Source organism: Lemur catta, chromosome 13 (genome assembly GCF_020740605.2).
Source record: "Lemur catta isolate mLemCat1 chromosome 13, mLemCat1.pri, whole genome shotgun sequence".
NCBI lineage: Eukaryota > Metazoa > Chordata > Mammalia > Primates > Lemuridae > Lemur > Lemur catta.
The window spans coordinates 64,884,785-64,912,351 of record NC_059140.1 but is presented as its reverse complement, the minus strand read 5'-3'; the positions used below and the strand labels follow the sequence as shown (position 1 = coordinate 64,912,351).

At 40.0% G+C, this 27,567-nt stretch overlaps 1 protein-coding gene across 5 annotated transcripts in view; it reads right to left on the bottom strand.

The window, feature by feature from the left end:
* KPNA3 (karyopherin subunit alpha 3) overlaps positions 1–26,444 on the bottom strand; it is a 69,343-nt gene extending 42,899 nt beyond the window's left edge. The window contains exons 1-3 of one of the 5 annotated variants that reach the window (XM_045567577.1): positions 23,827–24,077; positions 17,793–17,909; positions 927–971 (exon numbers count right to left, since the gene is read on the bottom strand). In XM_045567577.1, the coding sequence (XP_045423533.1) occupies positions 927–968 (42 nt within the window). In that variant the 5' untranslated portion in view covers positions 969–971; positions 17,793–17,909; positions 23,827–24,077. Of the gene's footprint in view, positions 1–926; positions 972–17,792; positions 17,910–23,826; positions 24,078–25,865 lie in introns of those variants that run through there. The other 4 variants (XM_045567575.1, XM_045567576.1, XM_045567579.1 and 1 more) reach the window with 4 other exon arrangements.
* Positions 26,445–27,567: the final 1,123 nt, after the last annotated feature.

Below are 27,567 nucleotides of genomic sequence, written 5' to 3'. Positions count from 1 at the left end.
ACCTATTTTCCCTCTATAACATTATTCACAACTTGTAAAGATATATTTAGTTATGTGGTTATTTACATAATGTTCAGCTCTATGAGACAGTAGCTCAAATAGTGATGCTTGAATAACTAAATGAATTTCTGATGAAGATCTTATAAACACAGTTAAATATGAGCTTCTGGCAAACAATATTAGTACTTTGTAAAAACTAAATGCACAGGTTTCTTTAGTTCTAGTGACTATAAGAGAGGGTATACTTTCAGAATCAAGACGTTCCTTGTCTCTAAAACTGGAAAGTTTCAAGATATAATTTGACATAAGAAGGATTTTTAGGAGTAAATTAGATCAGGAAAAGGATCTAAGATAAACACTACAATTTGAAATAAATTTCAAATCTATTTTTTAAAATGTACATATATATATATAGAGAGAGAATTCATTATGTGCATTTTCTTGATTGGCAATTTAAATATTCATTTCAAATAAAAACACAATCTGATGAAGGTAACTCCAAAAATAATGGAAGAAAATATAATAAATTTTAACAGCAGTTACACTCAATTGGCAAGATATATAAGGTTTTTCTACTTTCATTTATTTTTCTAAAATACCTTTAACAGGTACGTAACTTTTACATGGGGAAAGGGAGAGGAATTCTGTTCTGTACACAGCCCACAGAAAGAAGATATTAAGGAAAAAGTATCTAACTTCATCAGATGTTACGAGAATTTCAATGATGATAAAGTACTTCACATAGTGTCTAGAACCTCAACAAATGAAAGTTACTATGAATATAGACCATTATAAACTATTTAATAATGTGTGGTTTTAGGGATGACCACTAATTTGGCATGGTATTTTCGTTATTCAAGTTATATAGCATTTTAACATCAGAAAAGTCTTCTAATTACTTTTCTCTAAATGCAAATCACCCTTACCTTCCGTAGTTCAACTGTCACTTCATTTCTGTGCCTTCGCATTGTCTACAAAGAAAAATAAAGATTACATAAGTATCAAAGTACTGATATTACTAGTATATATTAATAAATTAAAGGTCTATTTAATTGGAAATCTGTTGGTTAATTTTACGGAAGGTGGAAGCTGCCTAGGGGTTTGGCTGCCTAGGATCCACTCCCCTGCCCAAATTGTGCCCAGTTTTCTTTGAGAAATTACATCCTCCCCACTGTGTACAGTTTTGATGAAATCTAAAGTGTCTCACTCTTTCCTAGCTCAAGTAGGGCATGAGACCTAACCATACCAACAGAATTCTCTCCCCTATAACTCTGAATCTTAAGCAAAGTAGAAAGAGGAAATAAAAAAGGCATATTAAATTCTAAAGGAAGATAAGGTAGTAATGCTTACATCCTTGACTTGCTCTATCCCCAGTTCTTCCCTGTCCCAGTCATTCTATGAGCTACCTCATATTCTTCCAACAAATTATGGTTTTCCTTAAGTCAGCCACAGATGTTTTTTGATGCTTGCAACCAATAAATACTGTCTCTAATGATTCATGTTTTAAAAAAGCAATGTTAGGCTGGGCACAGTGGCTCACGGCTGTAATCCTAGCACTGTGGGAGGCCGAGCTGGGTGGATTGTTTGAGCTCAGGAGTTCGAGACCAGCCTGAGCAAGAGCAAGATCCCGTCTCTACTAAAAATAGAAAGAAATTATATGGACAGCTAAAAAATATATGTAGAGAGAAAAATTAGCCAGGCATGGTGGCGCATGCCAGTAGTCCCAGATACTCGGGAGGCTGAGGCAGGAGGATCGCTTGAGCCCAGGAGTTTGAGGTTGCCGTGAGCTAGGCTGACGTCATGGCACTCTACCCAAGGCAACAGTGAGACTCTGTCTCAAAAAAAAAAATCTCTATAATAAAAAAACAAGTTAATAATTTCAGAAAATGACAGGAGGAAGCCTTTTGGGGTGATGGAACTGTTCTAAAACTGGACTGTAGTGTAGTGTTATACACTACATAAATTTACTAAAAACCAAACTGTATACTACCAATGAGTGAATTGTATGATATATCACCTATACCTCAATAAACCTGTAAAAGAGAAAACCTTCTGCAATACAGATATTTATACACTTGTTGTTTGGGTTACTGATTGTTTTCCTGAGCGTAGTAACTGAAGCAAGTGTATAAATTTTATGTGGGGAAAGGAAACAAAGGAGACGAAACAATTTCTGGGATTCATTTGGCTTCTAAGACCGTGTAAGGATACAAAATCGCCCTCTCAAGTGGTGACACAGCTGGAAAACCATAGCTCTGGAATAAAAAGTCTAAAAGATATTGTGCTGATAACCTGCCATCACTGGGGTAGCCATGTTTCAGGGTATTCATGACAAAACTGACTTCTGAAAATAGTCTGGGTGTTCCTCAAAAGTTCAACATTAAGTTACCATATGATCCAGCAATTCTAGTCCAAGGTATTCATCTAAGAAATACAAAAACATGTTTGCACAAAAACTTATACTTACAGCCAAAGAGTGAAAACTACCCAAATGCCCATAAACTGATAAATGGATAAGTACAATGTGGTATATCCATACAGTGGAATATTATTCAGCACAAAAGGAATGAAGTATTGATATTTACTAATAACATATAAGAACCTTGAAAACATGCTAAGTGAAAGAAGCAGGTCACAAAAGACCACATATTCTATGATTCCATCCCTATGAATGTCCAGAACAGAAAATCTATTGAGACAAAAAGTAGACTAGCAGTTGCTTTGGTCTGGGGAAAGGGGAGGATGTGGAGAGCATGAAGAAATTGGGGTGGGGGCGACTGCTAAAGGGTTTAAGATTTACACATAAAACAACATCATGGCATACAATCAGCAAAATCTTTTAAAGATATATAATAAAAACAGTGGCCGGGCACGGTGGCTCACGCCTGTAATCCTAGCACTCTGGGAGGCCAAGGCGGGTGGATTGCTCGAGGTCAGAAGTTTGAGACCAGCCTGAGCAAGATCGAGACCCCGTCTCTACTAAAAATAGAAAGAAATTATCTGTACAACTAAAAATATATATAGAAAAAATTAGCCGAGCATGGTGGCGTATGCCTGTAGTCCCAGCTACTCGGGAGGCTGAGGCAGGAGGATCACTTAAGTCCAAGAGTTTGAGGTTGCTGTGAGCTAGGCTGACGCCACGGCACTCACTCTAGCCTGGGCAACAAAGCGAGACTCTTGTCTCAAAAAAAAAAAAAAAAAAAAGATATATAATAAAAATATACAAATTAAAGTCGAAAATAAATTCACCAATGGAAGAAAACCTCCAAATAAACCCAGACATATATGAACATTTGATGTGACAAAGATGGCACTGCAAGCCACTGACAAAATGATAGACCATTTGGTAAACAGTGCTGGGCCAACTAATTATCCATGAGGGGAAAAAAAATAAAACTGATACCTACTATATCACCATACAGAAAAATCATTTCCAGATAGAATGAAGATTTGCAAAAGCAACACTTCTTTTAAATTTTTAAAAGAAAATATCGTTCTGATCCCTGAATGGAGAAAGATTTTTTAAGCAGGACACAAAAAGTGCTAAAAACAAAAGAATAACTCCATTAAAATTAAGAACTTCTGGCTGGGCATGGTGGCTCATGCCTATAACCCCAGCACTTTGGGAGGCTGAGGCAGGAGGATCGCTTGAGCCCAGGAGTTTGAGGTTGCTGTGAGCTATACCTGGGTGACAGAGCGAGACCCTGCCTTCAAAAAAAAAAAAAAAAAGAACTTTTGTTCTTTAAAAGATTCCACACAGAAAGTGAAAAGCCAAGCCAAACCAGAACGATATTTGAAGCTTAAATAGTGAATAATGACTATCTGAAATATATAAATTACTCCTACACATCAGTAAGGAAAAGGCAATAGAAAACTATGTAGAAAGACAGAAACAGGTATTTCATAAAACATAAAACATAACAGCCATCAGGGAAAGGTGGTCAACGTCACTTATCAGGAAACAAACTGGCAAAATCTAGTAATGTTGAAAAATACCCAAAGACACCACAATTTCACTGCAAGGTATAAACCCTACAGAAATTCTTACATGCATATGTATTAAAAAATATATACATATATGTATCATGAGAAATATATAGGTGGTTTCTTCATATCCCTGGTTTGTAATAGCAAAAAATAAAAACAAAAATACTGAAAGCAACCCAAGAGAAAAAAAATTATTCAACCTCCGTTATGGGTATTACAAATTCTAGGTCTCTCGCCTCAATTAAACTTTCAATGCTTACTGTTTGGAAATCTTTCCAGGCTTCCCTAGTTAGATTCTGCACAAAAAGCTACTGCTCTTAAGCCCCCTTCTTCATATCCTCCTTCCTCTCAGCAGACGAGGCCTCCTACAAAAATGGAAACCATCAAATAGCAGTAACCCCTCAACTTCCTATCATGAACATCCAAATCTCCTCCCCAATTCTATCCCCAATAACCAGTATCCTTAAACATCCTTGTCTCCTTTCATCCAGTCACAATGACAGTGTAAGGGGCTGTCTGTGCACCGAATCTAATATCCTCTCATCACTTGTCCCCTTCATTTATCAATTATCCCCTCTCAGTCTTATACAACCATTACTCTACCTTTGTCTCTACAGATTTGTCAATGTGTACAAAAAATTTCAGATGTCAGACTTGAATCACCCCTTCAACTATAGCTCCCTTCGGCCAGTTTATTTAACTGCTATATTTGTAAGTAAACAGATTTTGGTGTATTCTGCAAGTCCAACAACCTTAGGAATTTAAGCAGCTTAAAACTTTAAGCCCAGATATCTCTCCAGAGCTTGTGTCTCCTGGATTATTCCCCAGAAAACCCTACAAGTTGAGATATTCAAAACTGAGCTCATCGTTTTCCTCACTGATCTCGCTTCATCTACTGTTCTTACCCTTATCTGTAGATAACAGCAGGGTAAGAATATCCTTGAAGTGGATTATTAAACTGCCTCAAAAAGTGGTTCTGAGAATCAAGTGAGATAAACATTAATAAACGAACCTGGCACAGTTGGCATCACAAAGCAGGCAGTCATCAATGTTTATTTCCCTTTTCTGTCTACAGGTGGTAATCTCATTTCTAACTTTAAATGCCATTACTTCTGTCCATTGAGGTTTTAACATCAATGATTTTACTTTCATTTTTAGCAGAATATCCTGGTCTATTTTGGTAGTACCTTTTTTTACTTTCTAGTGTTTTTTTATTTCTTCTTAAAATGATTCAATCATCTTAAAAATACTTATTTTATGGCCTTTCTCTGGTTATTTGTACCGCCAAAATCCTTAGGAGACTTAAGACCAATGTTTGCAGTGTCTGTACGTTATCTATGGTAGATTTATTTCCTTGTGTGTTTTATAATTTTGGATTAAGAGCTTAGGGTAGGCTTCTCTGTCCTCTCCCTGTGCTAGTGAGACTGCCCAAAATTTGAAACATTTAGCTTTTCTACAATAGTAATTAAAAAGCAAATGAATTAGAATCTAAATACCAGAAATTATATTAAATTTGCTATTTGAATTGTATCATCTAAAAGACAAGCATTATTTTAATCTAAAAAGTCTTGTCTAGTATGAGAAATTAAGAATAAATAGGAAACTTCTAACCTACTTCTCTACCAAGTCCCAATGGTCTGCTAGTTACAGTTTAAAAAATACAGCCGGGGGTGGAGAAGTTTAGTAGTAAACCTAATATCAAAAAATTAAGACTTGTTTCAATTCCCCAAAAAAGCCTATCCCAACTTCATTACAGACTGAAAATTCCATTGCATCCATATTCCTAGACATCAACTGGAATTTTAAAAATTAAGGAGGAAGTGAGATTTTTCACTTCACAAATAACTCTGAAATGGGATTCCTATTAAAAATAAGTTCTGACTGGCACAAGACAGCTGGAAGGATAGGACTAAAATACAGGACTTTGTGTTCCCAGAGTTTAAAATTTTAGAGCAATACCATGAAGTAATTTAATACAAAAAGAATGCCAATCAAATTAGAGACAGGCATGTTCTACAGATGTTTGTTATATAGCCAAAACAATCTTGAAAAGGAGGACCGTTATCAGGAAATGTTTGCTATAATAATAAAAAAAAAAATAGAAGTTGGGTATGGTGGTTCATGCCTGCAGTCCTAACACTTCGGGAGGCTGAAGTGAGAGGATTACTTGAGGCCAGGACTTTGAGACCACCCTGAGCAAAAGCGAGACCCCAGCTCTACAAAAAATAGAAAAATTTACCAGGTGTGGTGGCACACACCTGTAGTTCCAGCTACTCGGGAGGCTGAGGCAGGAGAGTTGCTTGAGCCCAGGAGTTTGAGGTAGCAGTGAGCTATGATGAGGGCACTGAACTCCACCCCAGGCAACAGAGTGAGACCCTGTTGGAAAGGAAACGAAAGGGGGTGGGGAGGAAAAGGAAAAAGGAAAGGAAAGGAAAGGAGAGGAGGAGAGGAGAGGAGAGGAGAAGGGGAAGTAAAGGAGAAAGGGGGGGGGAAAGGAAAGAGAAACAGGAAGGGAAGGGAAAAAAAGAAAAGAAGCAACAAAGTTGGAGGGTTTACATAAGCTGGTTTTAAGACTTACTATAAGGTAATGCCATATAGACAGACATATAGATTAATAAAACCAAGAAGAGTTCAGAAATAGACCTACCCATACATGATCAATTGATTTTCAAGAAAAGTGCCAAGGTAATTCAAAGGGTGCTGGAAGAATGTCAACCCCTTATCTCATAGTGTACACAAATATTAATTAAAAATGAATCATGGGGGATGGACATGTTTGAAGCTCTCACTTGGGTAGGACAAGAGCAATATACATAACCTAAACATTTGTACCCCCATAATATGCTGAAATAAAAGAAAAAAGAAAAAAAATGAATCACAGACCTAAAGGTAAAAGCTGAAACTAACAAATTCTAGAAGGAAATACAGGAGAAAATCTTTGTGTAAGAGAAACTTGTGGGGTAATTAGTATTTCTTAGTAAAACACAAAAAGCATGAGCCATAAAAGAGAAATTTATAAATTGGACTTCAAAAGCAAAAAAATTTTGCTCTCAAAGGATACTGTTAAGAAAATGAAAAGGCAAACAGTAGCCTGAAAGATAATATGCATAATACATGAATATGACAAAGAACTTATATCTATTTTTTTTAAAACTCTTACAACTTAATTAAAAGAAAACCACCTAATTTTTTAAATGGGCCAAATATTAAAACAGACACTATATAAAGAAGGCATGACTGGCCTATAATGAGCACATTTTAAAAATGCCAGACATCATTAGAAGAGTACAAAATAAAACCATAAAAAGATATCACTACATGCTCACTAAAATGGCAAAAATTAAAAAGACTGCCAATACAAAGCATTGGTGAAGATGTAGAGTAAATGGAACTCATACACTATTGGTGGGAATGTAAAATAGTACAACTTTGGAAAAGAATTTCAAAGTTTCTTATAAAGTTAAATACATATTTACCAGATGACCCAGCCGTTCTATTCCTGGATATTTATCCAACGGAAAATAAAACAAAACACACGAAGACTTGTAAACAGGCCAGGCGCAGTGGCTCATGCCTGTAGTCCCAGTGCTTTGGGAGTCTGTGGCAGGACAATTGCTTGAGGCCAGAAGTTCGAGACCAACCTTGGCAACATGGGGAGACCCTCCCCCCAACTCTACCAAAGAACTTTAAAAATTAGCTGGTGTGGTGGCAGGCATCCGAGGGTTGCTTAAACCCAGGAGTTTGAGGTTACAGTGAGCTATGATCACAATACTGCACTTCAGCCTGGGTGACAGAGACCCTGACTTGTAAACAAATATTCATGGCAGTTTTACTTATATCTACCAAAAATTGGAAACAAATGTCCAACAATAGGTAAATGGATAAACAAATTGTGAGATATGAGTAAGCAACTAAAAAGAATGAATTCTTTGTGATATGGTTTGGATGTCTGGCCCCTCCAAATCTCATGTTGAAATCTGATCCCCAGTGTTGGAGGTGGGGCCAAGTGGAGGTGTCTGGGTCATGGGGGCAGATCTCTCAAGAATGGCTTTGTGCCTACCCCATGATAATGAATAAGTTCTCATGAGAGCTGGTTATTTAAAAGAGCCTGGAATCTCCTCTTCTCTCTCTTGCTCTCCTTCTCTCAACATGTGACACTCCTGCTCTCCTTTCAACTTTTGCTTTGACTGGAAGCTCCTGGAAGTCCTCACCAGAAGCAGACACTGACACCACGCGCCTTGTACACTCTGTAGAACCGTAAGCCAAAAAATCCTCTTTTCTTTATAAATTACCCAGTCTCAGGTATTCCTATACAGCAACACAAAATGAACACATCTAGGTACACAAAATATTAGTATTAAGCAAAAAAAGCCAGACACAAAAGAAAATGCATTGTGGTCATATTTAGATGAAATTCCAGAAAGGGAAAACTAATCTGTAATGACAGAAAGCAGATTAATATTTGCCTAGGGCTAAGGGAAGAGAAGGAGTTACTGAAAATGGGCATGAGAGAACTTTTTGGAAGACAGAAATATTTTACATCTTCCCTGTAATGGTGGCAACAGGGGGATAATCATTTGCTAAAACTCATCAAGTGTGGCCAACCATGGCTCACACCTATAATCCTAGCACTTTGGGTGGCCCAGGCTGGAGGATCATTTGAGGCCAGGAGTTGAGACCAGCCTGAGCAAGAGCAAGACTCCATCTCTACAAAAAAATAGAAAAATCAGCCAGGCATGGTGGCATGTGCCTGTAGTCCCAGCTACTCAGAAGGCTGAGGTAGGAGGATTGCGTGAGCCCAGAAGTTTGAGGTTCGCAGTGAGCTATGATCGCACCACTGCACTCTAGTGTGGGACACAGAGCAAGAGCCTATCTCAAAAAAAAAAAAAAAAAAAAACTCATCAAGCTAAACACGTGGATTACCTCTGTAAATTTCAAACCTTCCATTATTCTGAGAAGTATGCAAATTATTTTAAATCCTTCCTAAATTAATTTGCCACAAATATTAATTTTTCTATGATATATAATTACCAGTACCATCCTAATATTTTTTCTCCTGTTAATATTATACACTTGGATCTGTGTTGCCTATCAACATTTGTGGCAGTTGATAAATATTCCCTATAATTTTAGAAATTTATAAGCAGTCAATAACAAACCTTCAAGAGTGGTATAAATAAACTTACAATAATATTTACATGACACCTATTTTAATGCTGTACTTGTTCATTTTATGTTTCAGTGATAATCAGGACTAGTGAGTTCATATAAAGTGACTTTATTACAGTATTGTTATAAAGCCAAACTAACATTACTAAAGTCTACTAGGTAGATGAACTGAACAAGAATAGGAAGGTGCTGAATCTTTCTGAAGATCCCTAAAATACCCTTAGGCACCAGCTATCTCCCAACTTACCAAAAAAAAAAAAAAAGAGAGAGAGAGAAAGAAAGAAAAAAAGAACTAACCACATTCTGAAAGTCTCTAGCACTATAACTAACCCTTTCATAGAATCATCTTAGTCCCTTTTCCTGAGACAAGACAGCTGCAACTATGATTTCTCCTCTTCACTACAATCAATGGAAAAAAAAAAAAAGATTATTTAAAGCCACATCAGCCCCAGCCCCAAGAATCTACACAGTTATATCCTGAATTCAATACTTGGCAGCGGTCACAACTAGGGGGCTCCCATAACACCTAGGTCTGGCTGTCCAGCTGTCCAGCTTCCTCTGGGTTGTAAATTCAGAACTTTAAGCAAGTGTCTCTTTTGCTCCTTCTCCCTTTTCTGCCTCTTGGGTAAGGGAGCTCTGAACCTCCTCTCAGGTTGTCCTTACCATACACAAATTTGCCCAACCATCCTCCTTCCCAAATACCTGCACTGCTGTGAATAGTATACATAGTTCTCAGAAATAGGTTCACTGGTAACTATCAATAATACAACTAATTCTTATTACGAAAGTATTCTAGCTATTTTTGACAGAAGCTAAACAATATACTAAAGCAGTGGTCTGCATCCTTTTTGGCACTGGGGACCAGTTTCGTGGAAGATAATTTTTCCATGGACCAGGTGTGGAAGGTGGGGGGCAGGAGGCAGAGTTCAGGTGGTGATGTGAGGGGAATGGCTGTAAATACAGACGCTTAGCCGCTCACCTCCTGCTGTGCCCTCCCCCTAAGTTTTTCCAGCAGAGCTCTGTGGCCCGATCCCTAACAGGTCACAGGCCAGGAGTTGGGGACTGCAGTACTAAAGAACTTAACTACCACAAGACAAATATTAAGTAAGCTAAAATAGTGCTTCCCGGCCAGGCGCAGTGGCTCACGCCTGTAATCCTAGCACTCTGGGAGGCTGAGGCGGGAGGATCGCTTGAGGTCAGGAGTTCGAGATCAGCCTGAGCAAGAACGAGACCCGTCTCTACTAAAAATAGAAAGAAATTAGCCACAAAATTAAAAATATATAGGAAAAAATTAGCTGGGCATGGTGGCGCATGCCTGTAGTCCCAGCTACTCGGGAGGCTGAGGCAGTAGGATTGCCTGAGCCCAGGAGTTTGAGGTTGCTGTGAGCTAGGCTGATGACACGGCACTCTAGCCCGAGCAACAGAGTGAGACTCTGTCTCAAAAAAAAAAAAAAAAAAAAATTTAATAGTGCTTCCGAATCTCTTTCACATCGTGGTATACACAGAAAATATTTATATAGCATACTGAGATAAAGGGACAAGGCTGCACCCAATTCCCCAATTGGCCCCTAGGGCAGCAAACCAGATGGGAAACACTGATCTAACAGACTCTCATGCTAATACCCTGGGTCTCCGGGAGTTCATCCATACGGCTATACACTGATACAAATAAGCCAGCTTAAGAAAACATTTATTTCTGCTATTCTAACCTACACATCTTAGTCAAATTATGAAACATTCAAGGCCCAGTTGATGTTATCTCCACTATGAAGCCTTCCCAAATCTCTAGGGCTGTAATTCACATCTGTCCTTTCTCTCTGTTTCCAGACCACATTTACTTTTATTAAACTACTGCATTCTGTCTTATAGTTATTGGTCGCTGCATTATTTACACTACTAAATTAAATGCCCCTTGAATGCAGGGATCTTGCTTCATTTATTTTTATTTCCCTCTGTTCCACAATATTGAAAAAATGCAGTTTGCACAACAAATGTATCCAAACTGAATTTGGGGTGAGTCATATTCAGTGACAATGCTTTTTGTACTAAACCATAATCACAGTCTATAGCCCATGTACTTTGTCCATCTGTATTTCAAAACTATGTATTTCAAAACTATGATTAATTTAGTTCTAAGTCTCAAATATCCCACTTTTCCACAGTTCCAAAAGCTCAACAGTATATATAGAAATGTTTGTTTGCATTAGCCCTACACCCATAAAATTTAGAAGACAAAAGCAAATGTCTAGAATTTGATAGACATGATAGAATTTTAACAACCAAGTACCAATTCCTTTATTCCAAGCAAAAACTGTGCTCCCAGAACTCAAGAAATAACTGAAAACCACACTGCTGTTACTAGCCATAGTCCCTGACAGTAACTTTAAATTGCCCTAGGGGAGGGAGGAAGCGTTTTTAAATTATTTTCACTACTACTGAAGAATTTCAGCCAATGAGAATTCTCATTATACAGGAAGAGTACTATAACCCTAATTGGGAATTGCCAGTTTATAAGCTTTCTCCTTAAAATTTGTGAATATATCTGAATGCTGAGATTTCCTTATTTATAGTCATAATTTATATTTTCATCTTCTCCTTGCCTTTAAAAGATATTTAACTTTTAACTACTAGTAAGGAGAATAAATAAAAATATAGTAAGTGAATAGATACTTAAGTACTAATTTGGATTAGTACACAAGTTATATAAGCATCATTCCCAAAATATTCATTGAAAATACGCTTCTATCCATTTCCTATGTTTTTCTGACCCTTGTTTAAAATACCAGGTGCTAAAGTTAAATATTTTTGCAAAATCTAAAAAGTCTGAATAAACATTTCCAATTATGTAATATTCCAAAACCAAGATACATATGTATGATATTCATGGAAGTAGTTTCAAGTATAAAAAATCAGCTCAAATTTATAAAAGATACTAACTGTACAGTCTGCGGTTCTCTGCTAGCTGAGATTAATATCGTAATTTCTAGTTTTTTTCTATCATCCATGTAGCATCTCTATAATCTGTAGCTCAACACTCAGCTAACATGATCATCCTCCTCCTCAGCCTACTTAATTCCTTTTTTCTTGCAGATTCATATGTTGAGAGGACCTTATCCAATCCCTCTATTTCAAAGCCTGCCCAGCTACCTTCCTCCATACACTATTCAACTTTCTACCTCTCAAATTCTCTATTATTATCTTAAATAAGGAAAGATGACAGCCAGGTGCAGTGGCTCACGCCTGTAATCCTAACACTCTAGGAGGCCAAGGTGAGAGGATTTCTTGAAACCAGGAGTTTGAGACCAGCCTGAGCAAAAGCAAGACCCCAGTCTCTATAAAAAATAGAAAAGTTATCCAGGTGTGGTGGCACGCCTGTAGTCCCAGCTACTTAGGAGGCTGAAGCAGGAAGATCACTCAAGCCCAGGAGTTTGAGGTTGCAGGGAGTTAATGATGATGCCACTGCATTTTAGTACTCTAGCCTTGGTGACAGAGCCAGACCCTGTCTCAAAAAAAGAAAAAAAAAATGACAAAAACGGAAAATAACAACAGTGCCAATCTTAACACCCTTTGTAAATATCACAAAGACATTCAGAAGAGTTGGATCTTTACCTTTTGTGATTCTGAAATAGGGAATGCAAAGAAAGTACACAGGTTCTAGGAGTTTCCCTTACCCAAATCTGTGGATGCTCAAGTCCCTTATATAAAATGGCACAGTATTTGCACATAACCTATGCACATTCTCCATATACTTTAAATCATCTCTAGATAATTTAGAATACCCAATACAATGTGAATACTATGTAAACAGTTGTTATATTGTCTTTTTAAATTTGTATTATTTTTTAATCCCCCCACTAATATTTTTTATTCACAGTTGGTTGAATCCACCAAATCGGAATCCACAGATATGGAGGGCCAACTGTACATTGTTTCAACATAGGAAGGGTCACGAGCACAAATTCACTGCTATCCCATTTTGTCCCTCTATCATTCTGATGATTCTACATTTGGTAAGAAAACTTTGTGGTATAAGCTTGCCTATAAGTCAACTGAAATACATCAGGCTATTCTGGATACAGATAAAGTGTTTAACATTTTTCTGATAATGTACAACATTCATTAGTCATTTTCATTTTTAAAATGAAAGTTAAATCACTATCAAAATGCAGCAAATACTGGCCAGGAACAGTGGCTCATTCCTGTAATCCCAGCACTTTGGGAGGCTGAGGCAGGAGGATCACTTGAGGCCAGAAGTTGGAGACCAGCCTGAGCAATAAAGCAAGACCCTGTCTCCACAAAAAACAAAAAAATTAGCCGATTGTTTTGGCAAATGGCTGTAGTCCTAGCTACTCAGGAGGCTGAGCCCAGGAGTTTGAGGTTGCAGTGAACTATGATGAGGCCACTGCACTCCAGCTTGGGTGACAGGGCAAGACCCTGTCTCAAAAAAAAAAAAAAAAAAAGGCAAAAAAAAAAAAACCACTGCAAATATCAAGAAGCCTTTATCTCCATAGAGTCCATTTATTCTGTAATAATTTCTATACCATCTTTGGAAGTTAAAAATTAACTACAGGTCATCATCAACCTATTTTGGGGAAGATAAAATTATCCTCTTAGTTGGAAAGTTGAGAGGAACAAATATTTAAAATATTATTTGTCAATATCTTATGTCACATCTCAACCCCAAACAGCTGGCCAACAAGGTTCTTTTTGGTCTAAAAATGTATGGTAGGCATAGTGAGTATTTTTACTTTGAAATTTCATGTCAAAAGTATGCTTTTAAATGAATATTTAATGGTACGACAATTATTGTTTTGGGTTTCTTTTCTTTTAAAACATACTGCAGGTTATGTTTTTAAAAGGAAAGAAAACACTGAAAATACCATGTATCTTACCTTTTAGGCATACATGTTACAATATTGGCAGATGAAATATTATACTGACAGTTTATGCTTCAAAATAATCCAGGAAGGACAGAAGAAGGCAGGGATATAAATCAAACTGAACTGACCACAAATTATAATTGTTTTAAAATGGTACACAGAAGTTCAATAAGGTAAGTGTACAACATTATTTCTCTATGCCCGAAGTTTTCCACATCTGTGAAAAAAATGGAGTTGGACTCATTAAATCCCTATGTTTTGCTAGTTCAATTTGTTTTTTACAATTCAATTGACTATGATATCTACACTTCAAATTTGTTTAAAAATTCTAACTATAATCTAGAGTGCACTGATAGGTAAATCTGATACAATTAACTGAAAATTGTTGGTAAAATCTGATACAATTAACTGACAATTGTTCACAACTGTTAACAAAATACAATACGTACAATACTCACCTCAGCTGGGCCCTCCTTCCTACAAAAGTCCTATTTGGCATTCCCCCAAACACCTTTCCTCAAGCATTACCTCTTAGACCCTTCATTCTCTACAGATAACTTTGTCAAAGAAAATAGGCCGGGTGCGGTGGCTCACGCCTGCCTAGCCCTCTGGGAGGCCGAGGCGGGTGGATCGCTCGAGGTCAGGAGTTCAAGACCAGCCTGAGCGAGACCCCGTCTCTACTAAAAATACAAAGAAATTATCTGGACAACTAAAAAATATATATAGAAAAAATTAGCCGGGCATGGTGGCACATGCCTGTAGTCCCAGCTACTGGGGAGGCTGAGGCAGTACGATCGCTTAAGCCCAGGAGTTTGAGGTTGCTGTGAGCTAGGCTGATGCCACGGCACTCACTCTAGCCCAGGCAACAAAGTGAGACTCTGCCTCAAAAAAAAAAAAAGAAAGAAAATAGAGGCCACGAGGCTTAATTTCCTTTAGTTTACCTACCCTATTACAGGTGGTCCTCACTTCTGTTTGTGCTTTTCTGAGTCCTTTCCACCTGAGTCCCCTTCAAGATCTGACCACAACTTACATCTCTTACTTCACCTCCCTAACAACTCATCATACCGCTCCTCTCCGTAGCATTTGATATTACAAGTATTCCCCCTCCTTCAGGAAACCCTCCTCCCTTAAAGTTCTGATACAACATTTTCCTGCTAAGCTTCCTATTGACTCATACTTCAGTGGCATTTTCACCTAGTCCCCTGAAATGATGCGGTTCATCAGGGTTCTTTCCTCCCTGGTCTTTTTTCCTTCTTATCCCTATATAAACCGTCATCTACATTATCATCTCATTCTAATCACTGATTGAACTATTTTTCAGATCTTCACCACTGGCCACATTAGCCTAGAAGGACCTGTGAGCCAAATCTAGCCCACCCTCTGATTTTGTAAATAACACTTTATTGGAACACTGGCACACTCATTTGTTTGCCTATAGCTGCTTTTGTGCCAGAGTTGGAACAGTTGCAAATATTTAGGCTTTTTAAAAATATTATCACCCTTTACAGAAAAAGTTTGCCAACCACTGTTCTGTAAGGTAAAATACACCAAATAAATGGTCCTAATAACTTTTCTTGATGCCAGCACTATGGTCAGGCCACCCATCTCTGAGATTCCTGAGGGTTTCCTGTTACTCCCAAACTCTCTTCTCACCCTCACCAATCCATCTCCTACGGTACAACCTATTGTGCATTTCTAAATGCACAAATCCACTTCCCTATTTAAAATTTTCCCAGAGAAGAGGTATTTCACAATCTGGATCCTGCCCATCCTATCCAACTTTCTAATCTACTCTACCTGTAAGAAATATTAAATTACTTTAGTTCCCCTAGAACATATCATGCTGTCTCTTACTTCCAGGCCTACGCAAGCAAGATTTACCACCAAAGAAATACCTACACGTTTTTGTACTTTCAGCTTAAGCACAATCACCTCCATGAAGCCTTCCCTGATCCACCCAGGCCAACCTGGGTGATTCTTTCCCTATAGTATGCCCACTGCACTCAGTACACACTTCCATTACCATAAGTATTTCTTTGCTTTTACATCATCTCCATACTAGTCTACACATTTCTTGAGCAGGAACCCCAAGGGACAGTAGGAAAAAGATTATTAAGGGCATGGGGTTTTAAAGTCGGGAATCTGGGAATGAATGCCAGTTCTGCCCCTTCCCAGTTGTACGCTCTTAAGCAAATTACTGAACTTATTATCTTCATCTGTATAATGGAAATTCTGTAAGGATTATTTAAGATTATCCTTATAAGCAAAGTGCCTTGCACATAGTTAAGTGCTCAACAATTATTGGGTATCATTATTTTCACTGTTTTAGTCCTCATACTTGGTTCAGAATTTCAATAGCTGCTGAGTGAAATAACTGGAGCAAGCTTGTTCTGCACACTTTGTTTTCAGCTGCATACTGAATATTTTCATCTGAACAACATTTGGATTCCAAAACTCATTATGTTTATGCCCCAAAATGTTTCAATTAGACCAACTCATTCAAGTATGCTCAGGTCTTTCTTGGTTTGAGCACTGCAAGTCCTGTGTCTGGGAATTCCCTCAGTTCCAGGCAAACCAAAACAGTACCTTAAAGTTATGTTGCAAACAACAGAAATTAACTTGGGTTAATTCAAGAGAAAAAAAGAGGGGCAGGAGAATTTACTGGAAACATAGAGGGCAATTCACAGAACCAAAGGAAGAGCTGCAGAATCAGACCTATGAAAATACAGGGATGCAAGCAACTCCCACAGATCTGGTAGCCGGAATTAATGGATGGTTACCTTCACAGCTCTTCTGTCAGGATAAACCAATTAGGACCCAGTATCAGCTCATTTAAGACTTAAATGCCAGGAACAGAATTTGATTGGACTAATTTGTGTTAGCCAGAAAAAGGTGAGGTACCTTAATTAACAGAGCAGGAAGGAGCACCTAGATTAAAAATCCCACCACAAGATATCCAATGGCAGAAAAGTAGTTTCCAAAGGCCAAATCAGAATGCTGTTTCCAAAAGAAGGGGGAATGGATATAATGCTCTCGTATCAACTGTGGCTTGAACATGCCAGGCTTTTAAGACCCCGTGGCATAGTCACTATTACTCATACTTTTTTTCTGACTGGGAAACTCATCCTTCGACACCTAGCTCAAGTATGACCTGTGTAACCTTACTCAATTTCCCCAAGTATAGTCAGTCAATCATTCCCTTTCTCTATACTCTTATAGTGCTTTACAAATTATGTACCTGTATCACAGAACTTATCACACTGTACACTAAGCATATGCTTAGATATCATTCTTGTCCACTAAAATGATCTTCCCTAGATCAGAGACAATATTTTCATATTTATAATCTTTGGTGCTTAACAATTGCCGCCTGGAACATAGAAAATGCTAAATAAATGTTTAATAAATCTGTTTTCCAAGTCACTAGGACATATGAAGAATCAAATTCAAAAGAAAGATAGGGGCTACCACAGGCAAACATGTTAAGAAGGAAGAGAAATGTATAGGACATTTTCAGAAACACTGAAAAGATTTCAGTGTTTGTAAAAATTTCAAAATAAAATTTGGTATGTAAACAAACTCCATAACCCAGAAAACCTAACTGTTCAGAATGCTTAATTCCAAGTAAATACAGTCATGATTTATTTTACCATATTTAACTGGTGATGTTGGCTAAGCTGTGACAAAATTTTTCTTAATAGCAAAATTGCAAGAAAGGATAGCTATATCCTCCTTATACTTTTAATATTCCTTTACCTCCAGGATAAAGGAATAGAGACCTTGAAGCGAGAATACAGTCGTCTCTCAGTATCCATGGGGGACTGGCTCCAGGAATCCCCTCAGACACCAAACTCTGTGGATGGTCAAGTCCTTCTGTAAAACGGCATAGCACAGTTAGCATTTTGAATCCACAGGTTCTGCATCCAAACCCTCAGATACCAGGGGCCAACGCTATAGCCAAATCTTATGCTAACAAAACGAAAAATCAATTTAGGAGTGGTGTTATAAAGTGAATCCCAACGACTTTGAAGTTAGATTTTCTAGAAATACATTTTGTAATTCCTTTACTGGATACCAAAAAGTCAGGTTGCTGAAGTATACACTATCACTAATTTAAAAAAAAATTAAAAATGGTTAATCTGAAGCTAATAAATCAAACTTCCAGTTTACAGAAAATCTGAAGGGTGGTGAGAAACAGGAGGAACAAATTAAGCAACACCACAAGGAAACACACAAATCCAGGAATTAGGACATTCTATTAGGCTGAACCATATGAAATTCCGATACTTTGCTGTTTTGAACCTCAAAAATGGCAATTTCATATGGTGCAATTTAATATAAGAAAATGACCTGATTTCTTCAACAAATTAATGGCATTTAAAACATGGAGAGGGGACAATAGCCAAAAGTTGGAAGCAACACAAGTATCCATCTATGGATGACTGGATAAACAAAATGTGGTACATACATACAATGGAATGTTACTCAGCCATACAAATTAGCCTTAATTACTAATTCACTATTGCATGTGCCTTATTCTCCCAACACTTTGACTGTCATAATAAAAAGTTTGGATTCAATTTGGGAAGTAGCAGAAAAGGCACTAAAAGATTAAAAGTTTCAGTTCAAAAATATACTTTAGTAAAATTACAGTGTCCGTGGTGGCTAGCATGAATATATCTATTCAAAGAATATTTTCATTCTTACTTTTTCCCAGCCATTGTACTAAGTAGTAACAATGAAGGTATAGTCTGTGCCCTCAAAAAGCTCACAATCTAGTAGGAGAAACAGACAAAACATAATTAAAATAAATTATCATAATTACAATGAGAAAGATATACTCAGGATCAAAGAATGGTACCTAACCCGAGCTGAGTATTTAAAAGGGGAAGGAATTAGCCAGGCAACAGGAGGCAGGGAAGGATATTCCAGTCAGCAAGATTGCCCTGAGAATAGAAATAGCACTGGCGAGGAGGGGCGGGCAAGATTCCAGATTATGTATAAGCATATAAGAAGTTCAGTGTTTCTAGAGCTTAAGGGGGTGGGGGCTGGGGAGGGAAGATTGAATCTGAAGAAATAACGAGGCATCAGGCTCACTGAAAAAATCTCATCAACTGAAGGAAGACCACCACTTTGGAGACAATTTTTAAACTGCAAGGTGATAGGTAACAAAGTCTAAAGCAGGCTGGAGGCAGTGGAATAGAGAGGCAGGGCCACAATCCAGAGACAGCACAGAGATTCAAGCAACATGACTGGCATCTGACTGAATGTGGAAGATGAGAAAGGAGTCCAAGAAGCCTCTCAAGTTTCAAATTCAGGTCACAGTGAGGGTGATGAAGACATAAACAGAAAAAAGAAAAAAAGAAAAAACAAAGGCAGAACATGGCTTTAAACACTTTGAGCTTGAGAAGCTAAAGAGATGCTCATGTGAATAATTTCCAGCAGATGATTAAAAGAGATTTAAGTCCCCTCACACTGAAATGATGATTAAAGCCCAGGGAGCTGCTGATGTGAGCAAAAAAACCAGTCTACAGAGAAGACTGTCACAGACAGAATTCCAAATCATGCCTACACGCAATGGGTAGGAAGAAGAGTTGGAAAAGCTGACTAAAAAAGAGTAATCCAAGAGATAGAAGGACCAGGAGAGAATATATTACCTGTTAAAGTGAATTCAAGAAAAGAACATTACAGTGTATCTGCTGTATAACATAGAGATTCCCGAACTGAGGAAGAAAGGGAAATGCACCACGATGGTCATAAGCACCTTTAAGACAAAGCATGTGGTTAAATAGAGCCCAGAGGCAGAATATGGGTGAATGGGCAATGTGTATACTTGCTCTGTTTGACCGTGTTTCTGTGTTCATTTACTGTTATTCGGGAGTGCTAATAAATATTAACGTGCTGGTAAAAATCAGTATGAGTCAATATAAGCTTTGCATTAACTAACATCATTCCACTAGTTACCATTCAAATATGAGTTCATGTTACAGAAATATATTATAGCAGAACAGACTGTCAAAGGAAGTCTAGGCAACAGTATTGATGCCATGGAGTTAGCGCCAAAAGAAATGATTAATATCTTAGAATAATATTGTACCTTTCACTCCCAAATGTAGAGTTTTTTCAAGTGCATCACCTAGTCTCTCTTCTCAAAAATATTTATAAAATTGTACGTACTGTTCACTAAATGACTAGCCCAAGACCCCTACCCTCGTTGGGTTTCTTGGCAGAGCCCACACTTTTAATAGCTATACACACACAGAATCTGTTGTATATTACAGCAATTTATCCCAAATAGGTGAAGGAAAATTCACTTAGGAAAGTATTAAAGAGGAGGAAAAGAACAGGGACTGACGGTGCCAAACTAGTCAGTCAAGAAAGGCCTTAAGGAGAACTTCTGAAGGTTTTTTTTTCTGAACTAGAATGACATGGTGTGACAGAACTGTAATCTTGGTATTCCAGAGACACATGAAGGAGTCTGAGTGAAGACAGAGTTTTTCAGAGCCCCACTCAACAGACAGCCAAAGAAGGCCACAGAGTAGAATACCAGGTGCAAAGGCAAGGAGAGGAAACTGTACGGTTACTCAACCATCTCAAGTACTTTACTGGCACAAAGGAGACATGAGAAAAGTGGTAGGTGAGGCAGAAAAAGTAGGGCCTTAGGTGGAATTATGTGTGGAGGCATGCCAAGCACTTTTATCCTGAAGGCAGGATAAAAGGAAACGAAAGTAACACATGGAAAGAATTTAGAAAGATCAATCCACAATATACATTGGGGAAAGAAGATGCTGAAGACAGGAAAACTAGGTACCTGTACGCTTGCGCAGGTGAGAGTAGTAAGGGTCTAAACTAGAGGCAGTAAGGTTGGTAACAAAGGTACAAATATGGGGGCTCTTCAGATGACTAATACAAAGAAGGGTGAAAGAAGGGAAGAAAAAGGTGTCAAAGATAAAGCTTTAAACTTGAAAGTTAGTACCATTTATCAACAGAGGTTCCAGAAAGAACCAAATTTGGGAGGGCTAGTTGAATTTGCGGGATAATTTATCCCTAAAATTATAAACTAACGCACAAAGTTCAAAATGTTAAGGCCAAGGATATGGGTTATCATTTTTCGGTAAACCTAACTAACTGGCTTTGCTAGTAAGAAGGAAAACTTTGCAATAATAAAAAGGAAAAAAGGCAAATAAATGATAAACAGTATGTCAAAAAATTTTTATTAGCAAGGTTTTAAAATACAAAAACAGGGGTTTCTGTGATATAGTTAACATTTCTTCAATATTTTCCTCATTACCCAACTTTCAGACATGCTTCATACATGTGAAGTCTTAATATTCTCCTCAATGGAGGACAGCACAGTGAAAAAGCATTCTGGCTTTAGTGTCACAGCTCCGATATAAGGCCAGGCTCTGCCACTTCCTATTGGATGACTTAGGGCTAGTTAAGAGCTGTAGGCCTCAAGTTTCCTCAGCAGTAAATGGGGATAATAACAGTACCTACTTTATAGGACTGTTGTGAAGACTACATAAATAACCATATAAAGTACTTAGCACTGGTACACTGTAAACAATGAATGTTAAGATTTTTAAAACAATTATTATTAGCTAATTTTACTCACATCTTTGAGATATATAGGAGCAAGAAAAAGAAAAGTTGACCTGGATGGAAGTTCCTGAGTGTGTGATGTGCAAGGATTCATTAAACAGAACATTTCTGTTTTGTGCACTTTTCTGTGAGTTTATTTGAAAAGTTTTAAATATTTTTTTTAAAAAAGAAAAGAAAAACATAATGCCTTACATGAAAGGGTCTGGTATTATTATTATTATTTTTTTTTTTTTTTTTTTGAGACAGAGTCTCACTTTGTTGCCCAGGCTAGAGTGAGTGCCATGGCGTCAGCCTAGCTCACAGCAACCTCAAACTCCTGGGCTTAAGCGATCCTACTGCCTCAGCCTCCCAAGTAGCTGGGACTACAGGCATGCGCCACCATGCCCAGCTAATTTTTTCCTATATATATTTTTAGTTGTCCAGATAATTTTTATCTCTATTCTTAGTAGAGACGGGGTCTCGCTCAGGCTGGTCTCGAACTCCTGACCTCAAGTGATCCACCTGCCTCGGCCTCCCAGAGGGTTAGGATTACAGGAGTGAGCCACCGCGCCCAGCCTGGTATTATTTTTTTATTATTTTTTATTTCAAAATATTAAGGGGGTAGAAATGGTTTTGTTACACGGACAGCTTTATAATGCTTTAGTCAGGGCTGTAAGTGTGCCCATCACCTGAATATTCTTCATTGTATCTGTTAGGCAGGTTTTTACCCCTCCCCTCCTCCTCCCTCCCTGCTTCTTGATTTCCAACTTTTACTTCTTTGGGTCTCAGACCAAATAAAAGTAATTAAGAGTTTCCTTTTTACTATGTACTTCTTAGTTTTAGCTACAAAATCCATTCCCATACCCAAGCTCCAAAATGCTGTCAGTGATAATTACTCCCTCCTCTACCTCCATCTATAAACCTCAGGATAACCTCTATATCCCCTCTCTCTTCAGTGAGCTTTACACAGAGAAGAGGAGGATCATCAAATCCTCATTCCAGGTTGTAGCCATTGCTAGCCTCAATTTTTGTAAAAAAATTCCTCCTTGCAGACCAGATAACAGCACTATTTCTCCAGAACCAATGCTAAATATTACTGCCCTATCACCCTTTTCCATTGCTCTAATCATGTTACACCTTCTCTTTGCTTGGGAATAAATTCCTTCAGATCTCCCCATCAAGAAAAAGCTTTCAAGCAACTTTGCCACAAGACATTCTCAGACAAACAAGGCCCATCTGGAAGTCTCATCTTTTCACTTCCTAATCTAATCACTGCTCCCATCTTTATTCACTAATTCATGTGCCCCTTTCAAGTTTGGTATATACTTTCTGTAAGATTCACCAACCCCATTTTCTTTCTCTTCTAAAACCTCTTGAAGTCTCTCTTCTAAGAGGTCACTCTTAACTGACATTCAATAATTTTCTTCCTTGACCCTCTCCATAATCACAATTCCCTGCAACATAACTCTGCCCTTTTATTTTCTTTAGAAAATATATATTTTATTCTTGCACCTAGCATCTCATTTGTATATTAGCTGGTTATATAATTTATAACATTTTATCTTTTGTCCATCCTGTACGTGAAAAGATAGGAATCTTATCAAAGTTCATCTCACTCTTTTGGAACAGCCTGACAATTACAACTACTTAGTTACAGAGCTAAGTTGTGCTGTGTTTCTAATGTAATAACAGAGTCTAATGGAAAAGACTAAATTAGACATGTCATCTAGCCTTAGTTATGCCTAAATCCACAAAAAAGGCCCTTGATCAGATCTGACCCCAGCTTACCCTTCAGTCACATCTCTAGCACTCACTTTCTCTCTGGCAGCCTGAGCAATCCTAAGACATTCTCTCAGGACTCTTCAATTATGGATTGAACGGTATTCCTCAAGTCTGGAATACCCCTTCCTTCCCCACACACTTCTGCCCTTTGCCTGGCCAACTTTCTTTCATCCTTCAGAATCTGCTCACTCCTATTCATCCATTAAGAATGAACCAGAACATCTCCCCTGTCCAGCTCCAAGTATGGTGGTTTCATGAATTTTCAGAATACCTATATCATAGCACTTATTGATGTACTGAATTGTAAAAGTACTCCCATTGTAAACCCCTTGAGGTACAGACTGCATATTATTGTGCAGTCTGTATTCCCCCAAACCTAACATTGTTAGACACTCAACAGACAATCAGTGAAAATGCTCATACCTACCTTGTGACTTGTGCAGGCTACATAAGCACTCTGAGGTTCCACATCTAAAGTACTTTCCTCATGTGAAGTGGGGATAATGCCATACCTAGCTCATAAAGTTGTTATATAGATTAAATGAGGTATCAAGAAACTTAAGTATGGTGTCTGCCACATAGAAGGACCATTTGAATGACTGCTATTTCATGCCTTAGTTACCGTTATGTATACTGGGAAATGTAACACTGTGACCAATATCAGGATGAATGTTTTAGCAACCATGCTGTCTTTCTCAGGCATATCTGCAAGGCACTGGTTACATTCTGAAGATCATCAGCAAATATTTGTTGTGTACCTATTATGTACAGAGGTCCTTACTAAGGGCTGTGATAACTGAGCTTCCAGAATACAATAATAGAAGCAAACAATAAGACAAAAACCTGTGCCAGTATCTAAGAATAGTATTAGTTTTTCTGTATAAACAGTATTTTGAAAACTACAATAAGTTTTTACTTATAACAGTAACTTTTCAAGAAAAATTACTAATGGAAAAAGTTCAAAATAAATTCTTGTCATCCAGTAGACCGGTAACAGGAGGCAGTTCCAAAATTTCTTGTTCCTATCCTTAGTTTCACTTTTGCTTAGAAGTACTTCTCACAAAGGGTATTTAACCATGATCAGTAAAGAGACAGATGACCTTTATTTGTCTCATGGCAATTCCCTAGGTTTTTTCCAATTAGTATTTAACTTTGTAGCTCTGACAAACGGCCCGAGTTTGTTTCTCTATAAAATAGAAGGCTGAATAGTATATTTACCCTACAATCTTCCCTAAGACAGGATAAATTACACATTTCTTAATCACAGTGGCTCCTTAGCAAAAATTACAGAACTGCAAGTCATGTCACCTAGTATTAGAAAAGAAAGCTGTGGCCTTAAAACCATTTTCTCCCTAACAAATCCAAAGGTCACAGTCCCAGTGAAGTTTGTGCATTATACTTCATTGCTTTTAGTAGCTGCAGAGAGACCTCTAGCGCTGCCTCAATAAGCCGAGTTTGCAAATAGTACCTGCTAATGTCACCTTAATGAGACAATGGCAACACGCTGAGTAGCAACGAACTGAGTGACCACGATGAATGTTTACAGTTTTGCAACCACTTGGAAATCCTACCAGCTTGGAGTAAGAGGATATACGAGGACGTATGAACCTATGCATCCAATTTATTTCCGTAAAACATGTCAAAGAAATTATCATCCTGTGCACACCCCCACTCCAAGAAAGGCTAAGAAAACAGGTCCTATCCGCGGAGATCGCAACAACCTCTTTTCCGAAGCCTCCACACAATAGATGGCAAACTATTGTCCACCTTCGGCTCGCCCCAAATGCCAGCAGTAGCAAGAGTATGAGCTGGAAGAGAGAGCTCAGCGCGACTAGTCCAAAGGACAGCACTGGAATATAAGAAAATGGTCCTGGCGCATCCTACCCTCCCCCATCCATCACCCTCAAACAAGTCAGTTACCCGGCTGGTCCCCACCCCCCTCTGCGGGCCGCCACCGCCCGCCTGGGCCCGGCTCGCGGAAGGTAGGAGCTGGGACCCGCAGAGCCGAGGCTCCATGTGCGGCAGCGCGGGAGGCACTGAGGGGGCTGCCCCGGGCGGAAGGGTGCACGGGCAGCGGACGCAAGCCGCCACCGCCCCCTCGGAAGGGCGGTCGGCGGGCCGGGGCGGCAGCATCCCCGCTCGTCCGCGCGGCCCCGGCCCGCGGACCCCGCCTCAGCTCCACATCCCTTCCTCGCCGACACCAGGCCGCGCCCGCGTGACGGGGCCGAAACCCCGGCATTTTCAGGTCCCGGCGCCGGCAGCTCCGGAGGGTGGCTGCAGCCCAGCCCGCGACCCGCTGCCCGCTCCGCCCAACCCGGGCCCACGGTGACGGGAGGCGGCGGCCAACTCCGACCGACCACAAGCCGGCGAGAACAAGCCCAGCGCCGGCCCCCCGCCCCTCCCTGCCGCTGCCCGGCCGGCCGGCGCGGCCGGGCGGGCGGGCCCAGACCGCGGAAGCGCACTCACTTCCACATCGCGGCCCTTGTTCTTGAAGCTCTTGATGCGGTGGTTCTCCAAGCTGGGGTTCTCGGCCATGGCTGCGCGCGGCTCCGGCGGCGGCTACTCCTGCGGCTGCGGCGGCGGCGAGTCTCGGCGCGGGAGGGGGAGGGGGAGAGCGGCAGGGGAAGGGAGGCGGGGGGGAGGAGAGCACGTTCCGTGACGCCTCCGAGCGCGAGGTGGCAGCAGCGCCGGGGGAGGCGCGGGCCGACGGCCGGGCCGGGCGGGGCGGGAACGGTGCTGAGGAGCGGCGCGCGCCCGCGGAGGCTGAGGACACGTGACCGGGGGCGGTGGCCGGCTTGGGCGCTCGCCGGGCGGGACGTGCCGGGTTGTTTCTCGGGATGACCCTGCCCTGCTCCTCAGGGCTTCTCCACCACCCCTTGGTATTGCAAGTCTGGTGCCAGAAAGGGAGCCGGAATTTGTGGCTTTTACTGCCCCCCCCAGGCGCGGGGCAGCGGTCGGCAACTACAGTTCCCAGAATGCTAGGCTCCGGCCGGAGTAAGTCTCCATGCTGAGAGCGAGCGAGGAGAACGCCGGGATCCCTGTGCGCGCGGCTCTGCGCGGCGTGCTTTGAGCGCTGGCTGCAAAGCCCCGCCCCCAAGGCCGCCTCTGGGCGGGGTAAGGGGAGGAGCTTCCCTAGAGATGGCACCTTGCGCCCTATCAGGAGGGAGAGGGCGGGGCTTCCTGGGAGCGCACTTTGCTCCCTGTAGCTAGAAGATTGAAGAAAGAGCTACCGCGCGTGCTTTGCTCTGTCTCTTATTTCGGGTCTCCTATAGCAGCCACCCTCATTTGCTGTTCCCTTGTTCTGCTTTAGTTTTATAAATGGCACTTATGTCCGCCTGACTTGTACCTAGGTATGTATGTGATATGCGTGTTTATATGTGTGTTACCTGGCTTCCCACACTGGAATTAAGCTCAATGAAAGCAGAAACTTTGGTTGGTTTACCGCTGAATCTCTCGTGTGAAACAGTGCCTGGCACATCGTAGGTACTCAATAAATACTTGTTGAACAAATAAGCACTCTAGCGTCGCCCGGTTTCGTCATCATCCTTCCAAGCCCCGTTCTGCAACCTTAACTCCGGTAGCTCCTGTATTTCTGTGCCCCCAACACCTCTTGTTCCACCATCACGCATAATCTTAGCAGGCAGCAGTCAAGTCCGGTCCGCAGACTCTCCAACCTAGCATCTCCCCTCAAGCTCACGGAAGGAATGACAGACGGAAATTTGGAGGGATTACACTAACAGCACTGCTTTCTGGAGCAGGTGGGCTTTATTTGATTATATGTGAAATAATTCATTTTCAGAATCGATAGTACATATAATTCAAATGAACTGAGGTGAAGGGTTGGTAAAATATACCACGGAGAGATCTGTTAAAGAAGACAACATGGTAGGACATGGTGGCTCACGCCTATAATCCCAGCACTTCGGAAGGCCAAAGAAAGAGGGCCACTTGAGGCTAGGCGTTGAAGACCAGCCTGGGCAACATAGTGAGATCCCATCTCTACAAAAAAATAAGAAGAATTAGCTGGGCATGGGGGCACATACCTGTAGTCCCAGCTACTTGAGAGGGTGAGGGTGAGGCAGGAAGATTGCTTGAGCCTAGGCATTTCAAGGCTGCTGTCAGCTATCATTATGCCACTGCACTCAGCTGGGGCCGTGGAGCAAGACCC